We start from the raw sequence: 13,981 nt of genomic DNA on the forward strand, positions 1-13,981 counted from the left end.
TGACAACACACATGCAGCAGCACAGACTACCTCCAGGGCAGGAAGCACAGACTCCAGACGCCTCAACATCCTAGCAGCATACGGTCTTCAAGGAGGAGTCAAGGAAAAGAAAGAAGTCAGACTCCCCAAATGTCCCAACATCCACCACTCCCAAGGCAAGTAGGGGCAAACATGCCAAAGGCAGCACAGACGAGGACAGCTTCATAAGAGCCACCCACACAGCACCACCCAGGCACCTGCATACCGCCGCACTGGCACCCACAGTATACGCATTTCAGGTGCTATAAACCTCTGATGGAGTAGGAGACCAGCCCTTCCCAGCTCCCAAGCCCACCACAAAAACCACATCGAACATTGTACAGTGCGAGGAAATGTATGACGAACTACTAGAGGTCATCAGGGCAGTCGCAACATCACCCCTCCAGTTCAAGAAGATGTATATCGACTTCACATTCAGACACTTGAGAACTCTGAAAAGACAACTGAACAGCTGAAAAAAAAGAAGTGGGGCTGCTACACATACTCCACGGTAAAAAGATGCACCATAAACCTTGTCATGAGGGGCCTGCCATTCAGGACATCCATTGCTAAGGTCAAAACAGAACTAGTGAAGATAGAGATCACTACCCACTCTATCACATGTGTCAATCACGAAAGACTGAGGAAGACACGCCACTGCTGGAGATCATGGCTGTCGACATATCCAAGAACAGGTGGCTACGGAACCTTACCTCACTTGCCAAAATTGACATTACTATGGAGAAACCGAGAAGATGAAAGGATCCACATAGGTGAATAGGCCTGGATGATATAGCCAGACACTGCACAATGTAGGTCAAATGTCCTAAGTGTGCAGGAACCCATCCAGCTACAGAACGCCAGAAGGAAAGGGACACCCCACCTACATGCGCCCACTGTGACAAACACCACCTTGTAAACTACACGGGCTGCGAAGTTGTGAAGGCACACATCGCCAGACAACGGCGCTCACCAGCGATTTGGTGACCAGGTATCACATACGCCAACACAGCAACAAGAGACACCCGCCAGCTGAACATCCCACATCGACCTGTGCCACCGTCCCCAACAACAACCAAGGCAGCCCAGATGCAAACAACCGTCCCACAAACGCTACCAGAAGACGACAGGCCAGTCACCATGTGTATACACAAAGAATCAGTCACAGTCGCAGTTGCATCCACCATGGAAATTATGACCGAGGACGTAGCTAATTCAAGCCGCCTTAGGGACAATGAGCAACGTACAAAACGGTCAATAATGGCTGCATAACATCAAGGACTAACCATTGTTGCCTGGAATGCTGGGTGCAAGCTAGTTAACCAGCAGGGGGAATTGAGACAATTCCTGCATGAGGAGACAGTTGACATCTACCTAGTACAGGAAACCAGCCTGAAACCAGGAATCAATGTTAGAGCAGCAAACTATAATTGCTACAGGACCGACAGACAGACTGCAGGAGGAGGAATCGCAGTGTGTACGAGAACAACACTACAGCAGTACTCCTTCAACCTCCCTCAACTGTCAACAACCAGAGTAGCTAGCAAAACAAAATAGGGGGGGGGGGGCAATAAACTTTATACCTCTCTACATACCACCCACACGAAATCTCAAACCACAGGACTTCGACATGCTGCTCACAATATCAGAAAACGTGTTCCTCATGGGAGATTTCAATGCAAAGCACACCAGCTGGAACAGTCGCCTAACAAACGTAAGTGGTAGAAGACTACACAGAGCTGTGGTCCGGAACAGCGCCAGTGTAGTCGCCCCTTTTGAGCCCACTATCTATCCAACAAACAGAGGGCAGCCTGATGTCATAAATTTAGTCGTAATTAAGGGCCTGCAACTGCACGTCACAGCCACACCATTGTGCGTACTGTCCTCCGACCAAGTCCCCGTTGTATTTGACATCGACCTACATGGAACAGAAAAGCAGCACAGGGGCATACATATGAGAGGAATTAATTGGCGAGCATACAAAGAGACCCTAGAAGACACACTAAGTACAATCCCAGACATGGCAACAGCAGGAACTGGGGCCATGCTAATTACAACACATGCATTGGAGGCAGCAGCAGCAACAGCCCCACAGAGAGAACAGAGATTGAGGGATAACTATAGATAACTACTCTATGAAGTGCTTGTCGTGATTACAAGGAAAAATAGGCACAACAGGGAATGGCATGCCACAAGACTCCCAACCACAAAGTGGGAAGTCAACAGACTTCAGAGAGAAATCAAGGCAACAGTACAGTAGCACCGAAGCAGGGAGTGGGCAGACAAGGTTGCCATGCTAAACCTGCAGGGCCAGTCGGCTAGGAAGACAGTGAAGCACATCCTGAGCCACACAAACGGAATACCACCTCTCACAGTCGGTAACAACACAGTCTGTGAACCTGATGCTAAGGCAAACGCACTAGCAGACTTGTTCATGGGAACTTCCAACTCATCGACCAACCAGTCGACCAGATACACCTAGAATTAGTAGTCCAACGACTGCCAGCCTTCCTAACCCACCGAGACGAACAGGACCAGTCAGAATGCATATCAGAAGAAGAAGTGGCAGCACAAATATTCTGGCTCAACACAAAAAAGACCAGCAGACCAGATCTCCTCACAACATGATGATACAGCAAATGCCACCGTTAGCCATCCTGCTACTAACACCTGCATTCAACAACATCATAAGCACAGAAAGCTACCTGAAGGCCTGGAACCATGCCGAGATCATTGGAATCCAAAAGGCAAGAAAAGACCACAAGTTACCAGAGAGCTACAGGCCCATCAGCCTGCTGCCTGCACTCTCTAAAATATTCGAAAGAATGTACACCAAGAGACTGCTAAGGCACGTAAATGATGAGAGAATTCTTCCAGATGTTCAGTTTGGATTTAGAAGTGGGTACTCCACTACCCAACAATTACTACAACTTGTCAAAGAAGCCCTCGATGCCAGAGAGAGATGTGAATATTTCAAGGCAATATTCCTGTACATGCGGGTGCATTCGACTCAGTGTGGCACGAGGGCCTCCTGTACAAACTGCTCACGCAGGGGGTACCAGTGTCACACATAATGTTGCTGAAGAGCTACATCACAGGGAGGACCTTCCATGTAAGGGCGCAGGAGGGGACCTCCACTATACAGCACACCAATGCTGGAGTACCACAGGGCAGTGTCCTGGGGCCTCTACTATGCATTCTGTATACAGCCAATACTCCAACGATAGACCAAGTCCACCTAGCCTTGTATGCAGACGGCACTACCATGTACTCACTCAGTACCAACACAGGACTCCTTCAGAGAAGACTGCAGAGAGCCTGTGACAAGCTAAAGACATGGGCCACCAAATGGCACCTCTCATTCAGTGCGACGAAAACACAGACCAACCCCATATGCCACAGACGTATCCCCAAAAACTACCAACAGGTAGAGGTAAGGGGCACCCTGGTACTATTGTAGAGCACAGCAAAGTACCTGGGTGTGACACTGGACCTAACATGGAAACCAAACATAGTGGACACTCAGAAGAAGGCCTGCAGAAGACAGCCCTTTACATCTACCTTGCACAGGTGCGGCAAATACTGAAGTATGCCGCAGTTGTATGGGGTAATGCTGCTCCCTCACACCTCAAGAAAATCCAGACAGTGGAAAGCCGTGCACTGAAGAGAGCGCTGCTCCTCCCACACCAGTTTCCCACGGTAGAGGTGCACCAGATGGCAGACATACAAATGCTCACAACGACGATCCATCAGACTGCAAAAATCTTCTACAAGAAGATGAGGGACTCGCAAAACCATCTCATACAGCAGCTGGGACAGTGGGTTCACTGACTGGCCATGACCAGATGGCTGGATCTCCTGTGTGAATGAGGAAGCATGCATGTGATCACCATATTAATGTGAGAATGAATGTAGAACTATAGATATAAGCAAAGCAAAAGCCCCAGCCGCTAGACATAGACCAATCAACTCTGGCAGTCAAAAAACCACTGAAAACACCATACAAACAGCCAACAAAAACACCCCTCCCCCCTTAGGTTTAGTTACCAGGCAGCCAATCAATCTAGCTGGCCACCCCAGTCCATCCCTCCATTAGTCCATAAGCCCCTAAAGCCCATCAACTGTCAACAGCAACCCCTTCTTAGGCTTACTTACCAGGCAGTCAAACAACCTAGCTCCCCACCCAAGCGCAATATGTTTCCACTGTCTATCCCTCCTTAGTCCGTAAGTCCCAAAGTCCATCAGCCCTAGTAACTAAATAACTATTTCACCTATCATAATTATCACTAGATTTAAGAACACACCCATACCTACTTAATATGTAAGGAAGGTTGTACTGCATAATCCATAGCTCACCCTCATTTAAATCACACTCTCAACCACAAATTAAAAAAAAAAAATCACCTTAAGCAATAACGTAGTTTACACTGACCACTGCATCCTGTGGTATCTGTAGAAGTAAATTAGCAGCAAATAAATCCATCAAGACCACATTATCACTGAATTTCTCACCCTAGTAACGAAGTTAGAGGAGATACAGAAATGCAAAGACTTCTTGAATGCCGAGGTACCCAAGATACCTCTTCTAAGATGCTGCAGCTGCCCGGCGCCCTATTCTATATCGTTCATACCGATCAGTGCAGTGGGTTAATCTCGGTAGTGACGTCATTTTTGGTTTTTTATCCAAATTTCCTATTCAGTAAGCTTCTGAGACCTGTTACCGATGGGTCCTCCCGCCGTATTTTCTACAACTGTACCGAGAGGTTTTAGATTTCGGTATGGCCCTGTCGTTTGGTTAGCTGTGGTTTATTTACAAGTATAATTTGTTATTTTAAACATACTGAGCGGTTTTAGCTTTGGATTTAGGATTTACAGATCATTAAATATCAAGACATCGGTTCTGCTCACGTAAATTACATAAGTGTTAGCTGAAATTACTAGTGACTTCGCGTACTCTTTTCCACAAACGGTTTACTTATTAACTATCGAAACGCGTTTAAAGCTTTTAAGTAACAATGCAAAGGAATTTTGTGAAGTCTGAGAGAGGAAAACTTCAAAAATTTCCTGCATTTACGGCTTACGCCCGCATCATTCAGCAACCAAGTCAGCCTGCGTCTCCCTCGAATAGAATTACATAAAACAAAACAGTGACATGATGTGAATAGTAGTAGCGAAGTTGATAAGGCGTTGAACTCCTGTGGCAAAGGGTGTAGGTTCGCATACTGCTGGATGGGAAGATTTATCTTTTTTTCCTCTTCGTGTTTGCAACACATTCTGAGACTTTATTAATCGTCACAGTAAAGCATTTTTCTGAAATATTCGTTGTAATTTACACAGAAGAGCGCGCTTTCTCAGTAACGAGTATCTCCGATTTCGTGACTTCCATACGTTTAAGAAATGAAACGTGAAATTACTGTGCATGGACCAACTGACAGTGATATTTATACTACTTCTTGTCACAAACAATTCACCATTTTCCTTTTTCAGAATACGTAGCGATTTCCGAGAGTGTGGCAGACAGGAATCTAAGAGCACAATGTAAATTACTGCGAATGAAACTAGCAGCAATCGTCTTTGTACTCTAGCTTGTCACAATTATTTATCTGAGATCGAATCCTTAACAACAGTAGGCAGAGATGAAAGGTTCCTGCCACAATATTTTCAGGCTATACCACCATATATGAAACATTTTGATTCATCGGATGCATGTTATAAAGTACAAGGAACTTCTATAGCTGTACTCCTCACACGCTCTCGAAAAGGCGATTTTTTAAATTCTGTTTTTATAAACCAAATCGTTGATGTATCATTTAGGGAAGTAGGCTACTTAATCATTTGGATCTCTAGGAGCGAGCGACAACCACATTCTATGCATCTTCTTTTTCTTTGACACTCTCTTAAACAATTTTTCGGGTTCATGGAGATGTGTTCAATCTATGAAACTAACTGAAGGCAGTTTTTATATTGCCATAAGCGTTTCACTTCTTTTGTTTATGAAGCACTTTCACGAATAAAAGAAGTAAACAAACTGCCATCAATTAGTTGCATAAACGGAACGTACCTCCATGAGTTTTGAAGCAACTAAGGATCGACGATAAACAGAAAAATAACCAGTTTTTCGGGTGTTTCTATACATGTATTTGTACAATGTGGTACTACACTCCATTCCTAACTCATATTCAGAAACATAAAATCCAAAACAAGACGTCGATACAAATGGGAATAAAATGACATAATGTGACATTTACTACAGTTTCCAGGACACAGTCAATATTCTATCGTTATCATGCATTCACGGAAGCCGGTGGTCAGTGAAATTTGAACAGTATTACGTACTCTAACCAAACTCTTCTGTACCACAGTCTAAGTCTAGACTGTGTCGGTACTGTGAAGAATGGCATGCCTATGTCGACTGCTAGCTGCTTCGAGTTCGTGCCGCTGTGGCGCTGCAGTGGGCCTACGCAGATCTGAGGCAGATTGCCTTTCATTGGTTAGTGCGCGGAGTACTGACGACAGCGTTTCGGTTCGCAAGGACCGTTCGGCATCGCTTACAAAATGCTTACTGAATAATTTTGGGGCTCTGTTTCGAAAACAAGACCGTTCGGTGCGCTCACGTACCGAACCGATTGGCAAAATGTTAGAAAGATACAGAATAGGGCCCCAGTCTGTGTCGTTTATATATGTCGTTGCTTCCAAACTTACTTCTACAGCTGATGATTTTGACCCACAAAGAATAATGTCTTAAGTCTTACTTGCTAAAAAGACCTGAATCTAGTCATAAACATGGTCTGAGATTCTTAAGATCTTACACTGAAGAGCCAAAGAAACTGATACACCTGCCTAATATCGCGTAGGGCCCCCACGAACACGATGAAGTGCCACAACACGAAGTGGCATGGACTGAAGTTGTGCTGGTGGGAATGGACACGAGGGGGTGGAGATATGTTCTGGACAACATGTTGCAAGCCATCCCAGATACGTTCAATAATATTCTTGGGGAGTTTAGTGGTCAGAGGTAGTGTTAACTGTCAGAAGAGCGTTGCTGGAGCAACTCTGTTGCAATTCTGGACGTGTGAGAAGTCGCATTGTGCTGCTGGAATTGCCCAAGTCCATCGGAATGCACGAAGGACATGAATGGATGCAAGTGACCAGACAGGAAGCTTATGTGCATGTCACCTGTGAGAGTCCTCTCTAGACATGTCAGGGCTTTCATATTACTCCAACTGCACATTCCCCACACCATTACAGAGCTTCCACCAGCTTGAAGAGATCCTGCTGACATGCAGGGTGCATGGATTCATGAGGTTGTCTCAATACCAATAGACATCTATCTGCTTGATAGAATGTGAAATGAGACTCATCCGACTAGGCAACCTGTTTCCATGCATCAACAGTCCTATGTCAGTGTTGAGAGACCCAGGCGAGGTGTAAAACTCTGTGTTGTGCACTCATCAAGGTTAAAAGAGGGGGGGGGGGGGTGTTCGGCTCCAAAAGCCCCTATCAATGATTTTCGTTGAATTGTTCGATTGCTTATACTTGTTGATGGCTCAGCACTGAAATCTGCAGCAATTTGCGGAAGGACTGCACTTCTGTCATGTTGAAAGATTCTCTTCAGTCGTCATTGGTCGCTATCTTGCAGGAACACTCATGTAATGGTCATATGGGAAAATCCCCACTTCATCGCTACCTCAGAGATGCTGTGTCCCATTGTTCGTGCACTGACTATAATATCACATTCAAACTCACTTAAATATTGACAACCTGCCTTTGTAGGAGCAGTAACCGATCTAATAACTGCGCCGGACACTTTTTGTCTTATATAGGCGTTGCCAACTGCAGCACCATATTCTGCCTGTTTCATATCTCTGCATTTGAATGCACATCCCTATACCAGTTTGCTGGCTGGAATGGCCGCGCGGTTCTAGGCGCTACAGTCTCGTGCCGAGCAACCACTCTGGTCGCAGGTTCGAATCTTGCCTCGGGCATGGATGTGTTTGATGTCCTTAGGTTAGTTAGGTTTAATTAGTTCTAAGTTCTAGGCGACTGATGATGTCAAAAGTTAAGTCGCATAGTGCTCAGAGCCTTTTATACCAGTTTCTTTGGCTGGCTCAAATGGTTCAAATGGCTCTAAGCACTATGGGACTTAACATCTGGGTCATCAGTCCCCTAAAACTTAGAACTACTTAAACCTAACTAACCTAAGAACACCACACACATCCATGCCCGAGGCAAGATTCGAACCTGCGACCGTAGCGGTCACACGGAATTTCTTTGGCAGTTCAGTGTATTTGTTACACTGTGTTGACGATGACGAAGTTTGGTTTGTGGGGCGCTCAATTGCGCGGTCGTCAGCCCCCATTCAAAGTCCCATTTTTTTCACAGTCCAATTTCTTTTACGAACCAATGTAGCCACTGCCACAAACGCTGAGGATGATGATGAAATGATGAGGACAACACAAACACCCAGTCCCCTGGCAGAGAAAATGCTACACTGTGGAACTGAAGTGAATGCCTTCTGTGATCAAACAACACATTAACCTGAGCGTCGTTATCTAAGGGCTTTGGATCTCGTTATCGCATGGAGCCAACCACAGTCTAACATAACAGTTTTGACACTCCATCTCGTTTTTGTTACACTCAACAACAGCAGCGCTCCAAGCGGCCAGTAAGTGACACTTCTGAATACGATATTGGATGAATCCGAATCCTAATGTTTATATTGATTTGTAACATTGTTTTTACAATAAGGAGTTTACGTAATGCCATAAAAACCGACAATAACTAAAAAATTTAACGATATTTTGTTTCCTAAGGAATCTAACAGATATGGAACCATGCTGTACAAGACAGTTTATTTACACTTTATGACAGACATTTTCTGAATGATATCGTCTTCCTTTAATAACAAAAATGCTACTAAACAATGGAAGACTTGCCCTTTTACAGAAAGACGTCGTATATCTATCCAAGTAGAGTTTAGTTCGCTACATTTTCAGTCAAATCAGTGAGTGTGCATTGTAAGAAATCTATATGGAATGTGATAACTACCTTATTTAATGTATCAAATCAGCCACAACGACTGTAGCTTAAGGAAAAACGACTCAGACGTGATAATAAATCGTCAAAAGCAATAAAACTGTTTCAGGAAGAGGAGAAACCAATTCCATAATTGTTGCTAAATCAGAGCAACGAATGGCAAGAATCTTCAACACATTCTCTTTTGAAGCAAAAGTAATTAAATTTACAGGTGATTGAAGTTTAAGAAAGGAAGAATGATTAGACTGCATAAATTTTTTTTAAGTGTCGAAGAAAGTGCAGGTGATCATAAAAACAGAGATATTTGCTTCTTGTGTGTGAAATGTATTTATTTTCTCTTGCTTTCGGCAAATAAGCTGCAAATTTAAACATATTGGGAAGCATTTTTATCATGAATGAGTTGTAGCATATGTCTTTAAATAAGTATGATATGGCGGTTTTTACATGTACTTCGCTACATTTCATCTCACCTGGTAACTTCCTAACATAGAACGCAAAAATGTAACAACCATTCCGTTAATTAAGTAGAAAAGAATTAAAAAACAAACAATATTCTTACTAAGCACGTGACTGCTTTCTCATCACTTGGAACTCTAGTGTCGCTCCAGCTGTCTAACTGCAGCAACTTTCGCACCATAGAATGTTGTGACTGTATTTATTACACTGTGGAGCGAACTGAATTGCACAAGATCTCTTTTTGCGGAATCCATGTTGAATACTACTACTTCGATTACATGCAACACACCTTTCGAAGGACAAAAACCGTTTTTCGGAAACCGTTTTTCGCTGAAGTGTTTACTTGACCACCCAGAAGCAGTATTGGGAAATTGCCGTACGAGATCCGGTTGTGGGAGCCCCATGTAAATGGGATCTATCAAGGAGACTTTCCCCTCCCTAAAAGTCATTATATACTAGCACAGATCATATTCCAATATTCTACTCTACAACAGAATGACAGTGATATCGCCCTTTGTTTACGCGCATATATCTGATGATCCTTAATTAAAACGGGAATAACCGCGCCATTTTACTGTCGCTTGCTAGTTTTTGTTGATCCAGCCATCTACAAAAAACTGCTGCTATGATGGGAGCAAGGTCTTTTCGCAATCTATAGAGAATAGTACATCCAGCATCTATAGTTTCAGTGGTCGTGCGATTATTGAACGGAGGAAGCACGTTATAATATTCTGCAATGAAACACTTTTGGAGGACCGAATTCAGTATTTTGGATTATTTCTGTCTTGAAACTTCCTGCCAGATTCAAACTGTGTGCAACACAGGGGCTTGAACTTTGGGCCTCGACCCCAGGTTTCTTGTTTGAGTCCCAGTCTGGCCCACAGTTTTCATTTACCAGAGGTTTCCAATCAAGGTTTTGTCTGCTTCAGAGTGAAAATTAATTCTGTTTGGTTGCCCATGTAATCACAGTGCGATCAGATAGATTTTGATCCGTTTCTTGACTTAATGTAGGGCCGACCCTTTTTACAATTCACTCTCAGCAGTTCCAACCAAAGGTAAACTGTGATACTCCTTAGCAAAATGGTAGGAAGGCATCAGAAGGATCACAATGTGCGCTAGTGCTTAATTGTGATTTACTATAGAAGCGAGTCTCAAAACTTCTGGAAAGTGTCATAGCTCACGAAGCACTCAGAATCGAAAGTCACCTAAAACCTGGATTTTACTAACTTGCTTTGTGACAGCGTCAGAGAGACGCTACCGACCTGAGGATTTTTCATGGCTTTCAGAAACACCCAGTTTCAAAAAACTGCTTACGCCACTCATAAATGGTAAACGTATTAGAGGAGCTATACCGCATTTGGTATGAAAATTACGTTGTACAGTTGCCGCAGGCTTTGATTCTTGAAACCAAAACACACAGTGATCACTCTCGGGACAAGTGAAAACAACCATATTTGCTATAATAATCCTTACTTGCTAGCACTTGCAGTGACAAGATTAGTGCTATCGTGCTACACGGTTGTTTTCCCACGAAATGGTGCCAAGCCCAAGACTGCCACTTAGACGTTCGTTTCAAACAAGAAAACTAAAATTATAACCTTCTTAGTTTCAGCAATTGACATTGCAGGGACGGGAGCGTCGCAGTATATATTCAATGATCTAGGCCCGTAAATTAAACTGCAGTCAACTTTTCTGACTGCCGGGCCAGCTGAGTGGCTGAGGGATACATGTGCATGTTTTCGTTGCCTGTGCAACTGAGTTACTGCATTTGAAGTATGTAGTCTGCGTACTGTGTAGTCTTTGGCAGAGGCGTCAACGACACGTGGTTTTGTGTTTATATCTGTTCCATCTTCTATAGGACGTAGGAGCAAAAGCAGGATTGTAACCACAAAGGCGACGGAAATTGTCTTTGGAATAAATAGAATTGATAGTGAGTGCGTTTGTAATAATAGATTTTCTTTTTATTGTGCTTGTAGAAGATGGATGAAAGTAGTAAAGCGGTCGTTGTAACAGCGTCAGCTACACGAAAAGTATTTAAACCCTCAATAAACGTTGTGAATAAAATCCCAGAAGCGTTGGCGGATAAGATTAATTCGCATGAGTTAACCCAAGTACTGCCAAAAAATTATAACTTTGAATTGCCGAAGACAATTTGGCGCATTAAACAGATAGAAGCCAAACGAGTTGCTCTTCAAATGCCCGAAGGGTTGCTCATGTTTGCAACAACAATTTGTGACATTATAGAAGAATTTACTGAAGCTGATACTGTGATAATGGGCGACGTAACTTACGGCGCATGCTGCATAGATGATTACACTGCGAAGGCGTTGCGAGTGGATTTACTTGTTCATTATGGCCATAGCTGTCTTATTCCTGTTGATCAAACGATTGGCATCAAAGTTCTTTATATTTTTGTTGACATCAAAATTGATTCACTGCATTTCTTAGAAACAATTCAGTATAATTTCCCAAAGGAAGAGAAGATTGGTTTAGTTAGCACTATTCAGTTTGTTGCTACCTTGCATGCTGTTGGCAGAGAACTGAGGGAGCTGGGTTACAAAGTAACTATTCCTCAGAGTCGACCACTTTCTGCAGGAGAAATTTTGGGCTGCACTTCCCCAACAATAAAAGATGTCAATGTGTTGATATACTTAGGAGATGGAAGATTTCATCTTGAAGCAGCCATGATAGCAAATCCATCACTCAGGGCTTTCAGGTAAATCCTTTTAATATACTGATTGTTCTGTCTGTCATTTGTTATTGCTCGTTTAGTGTCTGCATTTCATTGTATGTATAGGTATGATCCATATGAAAAAAAATTCACTGAGGAATTTTATGATCATTCAGCAATGCTGAAAATAAGAAGTGCTGCTATTCAAAAAGCAAGTGAGGCTTCTAGATTTGGCTTGATATTGGGAACTTTAGGTCGGCAAGGAAATCCCAAAGTTTTGGCAACATTACAGGTAAAACACAGCCGTGTTGAAGAATTTTGTATGTTTTTAAGTAATTAGAAATAATCATTTAATAAATTTCTTCTGCAAGACACCTGTTTAAATTTCACTTTAAATACAGGAACGAATCTCGCTAATGAAGAAAGAAAGCACTGTCGTCCTGTTATCAGAAATCTTCCCTGACAAGCTTAAGATGTTCTCAGATGTAGAAGCATGGATTCAGATTGCTTGTCCACGATTATCCATTGACTGGGGTTATGCATTCATCCAGCCTCTTCTGACACCATTTGAGGCAGCTGTAGCCTTGGGTTCTGTGCATTGGCGGAAGGACGAGGATCGCTATCCAATGGATTTCTATGCTAACACAAGTTTGGGACCTTGGACTCCAAATCATAAAACAACTCCAGACAAGGATGACACTAAGTGTTGTGGTAAGACTGGCTGTAGTCCCTCACAGGCAACAGGCAAACACTAAAGGAAAACTACTGTTAAATGGATTCTGTTGTTAAGTGTTCTAATGCTTTATAAATCTCTATGGTACATGTTACATCTTCATTGCAAAACATTTTAGACTGATTCACTGCTTTCTAATCTAAGAGCTTATATATCAACGTATTTGTCAGGTCACAAAAGGTTAGGAACTGTGCTTGAAGAGTTGTTTGACTGGATAACAATTGAGTTGTATGCAGTTAATTTTTCAGTGATGCAGACCTATGTATTTTTAATTACACTATCCATGATTTTTACTATTGTCATTTCAGTTGCAAGTCTTTATTCTGCCTGTCACAGTATTACATTTTTGTTAACACCCATTTTGTGCAGTGTTGTATCCTTTGTTGATTATCAGATATTATATGTAGCACACCGTCAGGTGGCTTGCAGAGTATGGATGTAGATGCAATAGCCTATACAGTAGAGTGAGTCAGAATGGCTCCTAAATGTTTGAACTAGGACATATAGCACTAGATACTGACAGTACCAAATGAGACAGAACTGAGGGAGCTGAGACAGCACCCCAAAAAGTCTTTACTTGCCTGTTTCTTAATTACCGAACCAGTCTGTATTTTCAGTGAAATAATAGATACTATGAATAAAGTGATAATATTGTAAGTCTACATGGCCATCTACAGCAAGTTTTTTAATAGGCCTAGCTCTCGAACTTGTTAATTAAAGACCAAAAATGTGGGATCATGGGAACAAAGCACATGGGTAAGATTATCAATGTGCTTATTGCTTACTTTCGGCCAGTACATTGTTTGCACCCATTTCCAACCTTATCTAAGAAATGATATGTGTGATGTGCAGTACAGAATTTTTGTAGGCATTATGAATGCAGTGTTGATGCCAGTGTGCTGCCTGCCTTTTGAAGAGGAAGAGGGACATATCTCCCTTACATATACTTCTCCTCACCTGATAGCAGCCGATATGCTAGGTGGTGGTCATGTATTTATACTCCCAGCATCACCTGTGAAAAGTTTCAAGTTATATTGTGCATGTAGTACCAAAGTTGTTTGTGGTTA

At 42.8% G+C, this 13,981-nt stretch overlaps 1 protein-coding gene across 1 annotated transcript; it reads left to right on the plus strand.

The window, feature by feature from the left end:
- The first annotated feature begins 11,247 nt into the window (after positions 1-11,247).
- On the plus strand, positions 11,248-13,576 carry LOC126354043 (2-(3-amino-3-carboxypropyl)histidine synthase subunit 1). Its single transcript, XM_050003386.1, has 3 exons — positions 11,248-12,226; positions 12,308-12,473; positions 12,583-13,576. Exons 1-3 carry the CDS (start codon positions 11,490-11,492, stop codon positions 12,934-12,936), a joined length of 1,257 nt encoding a protein of 418 aa, XP_049859343.1. The 5' UTR covers positions 11,248-11,489; the 3' UTR covers positions 12,937-13,576.
- Positions 13,577-13,981: the final 405 nt, after the last annotated feature.

Source organism: Schistocerca gregaria, chromosome 3 (assembly GCF_023897955.1).
Source record: "Schistocerca gregaria isolate iqSchGreg1 chromosome 3, iqSchGreg1.2, whole genome shotgun sequence".
Classification (NCBI taxonomy): Eukaryota; Metazoa; Arthropoda; class Insecta; order Orthoptera; family Acrididae; genus Schistocerca; species Schistocerca gregaria.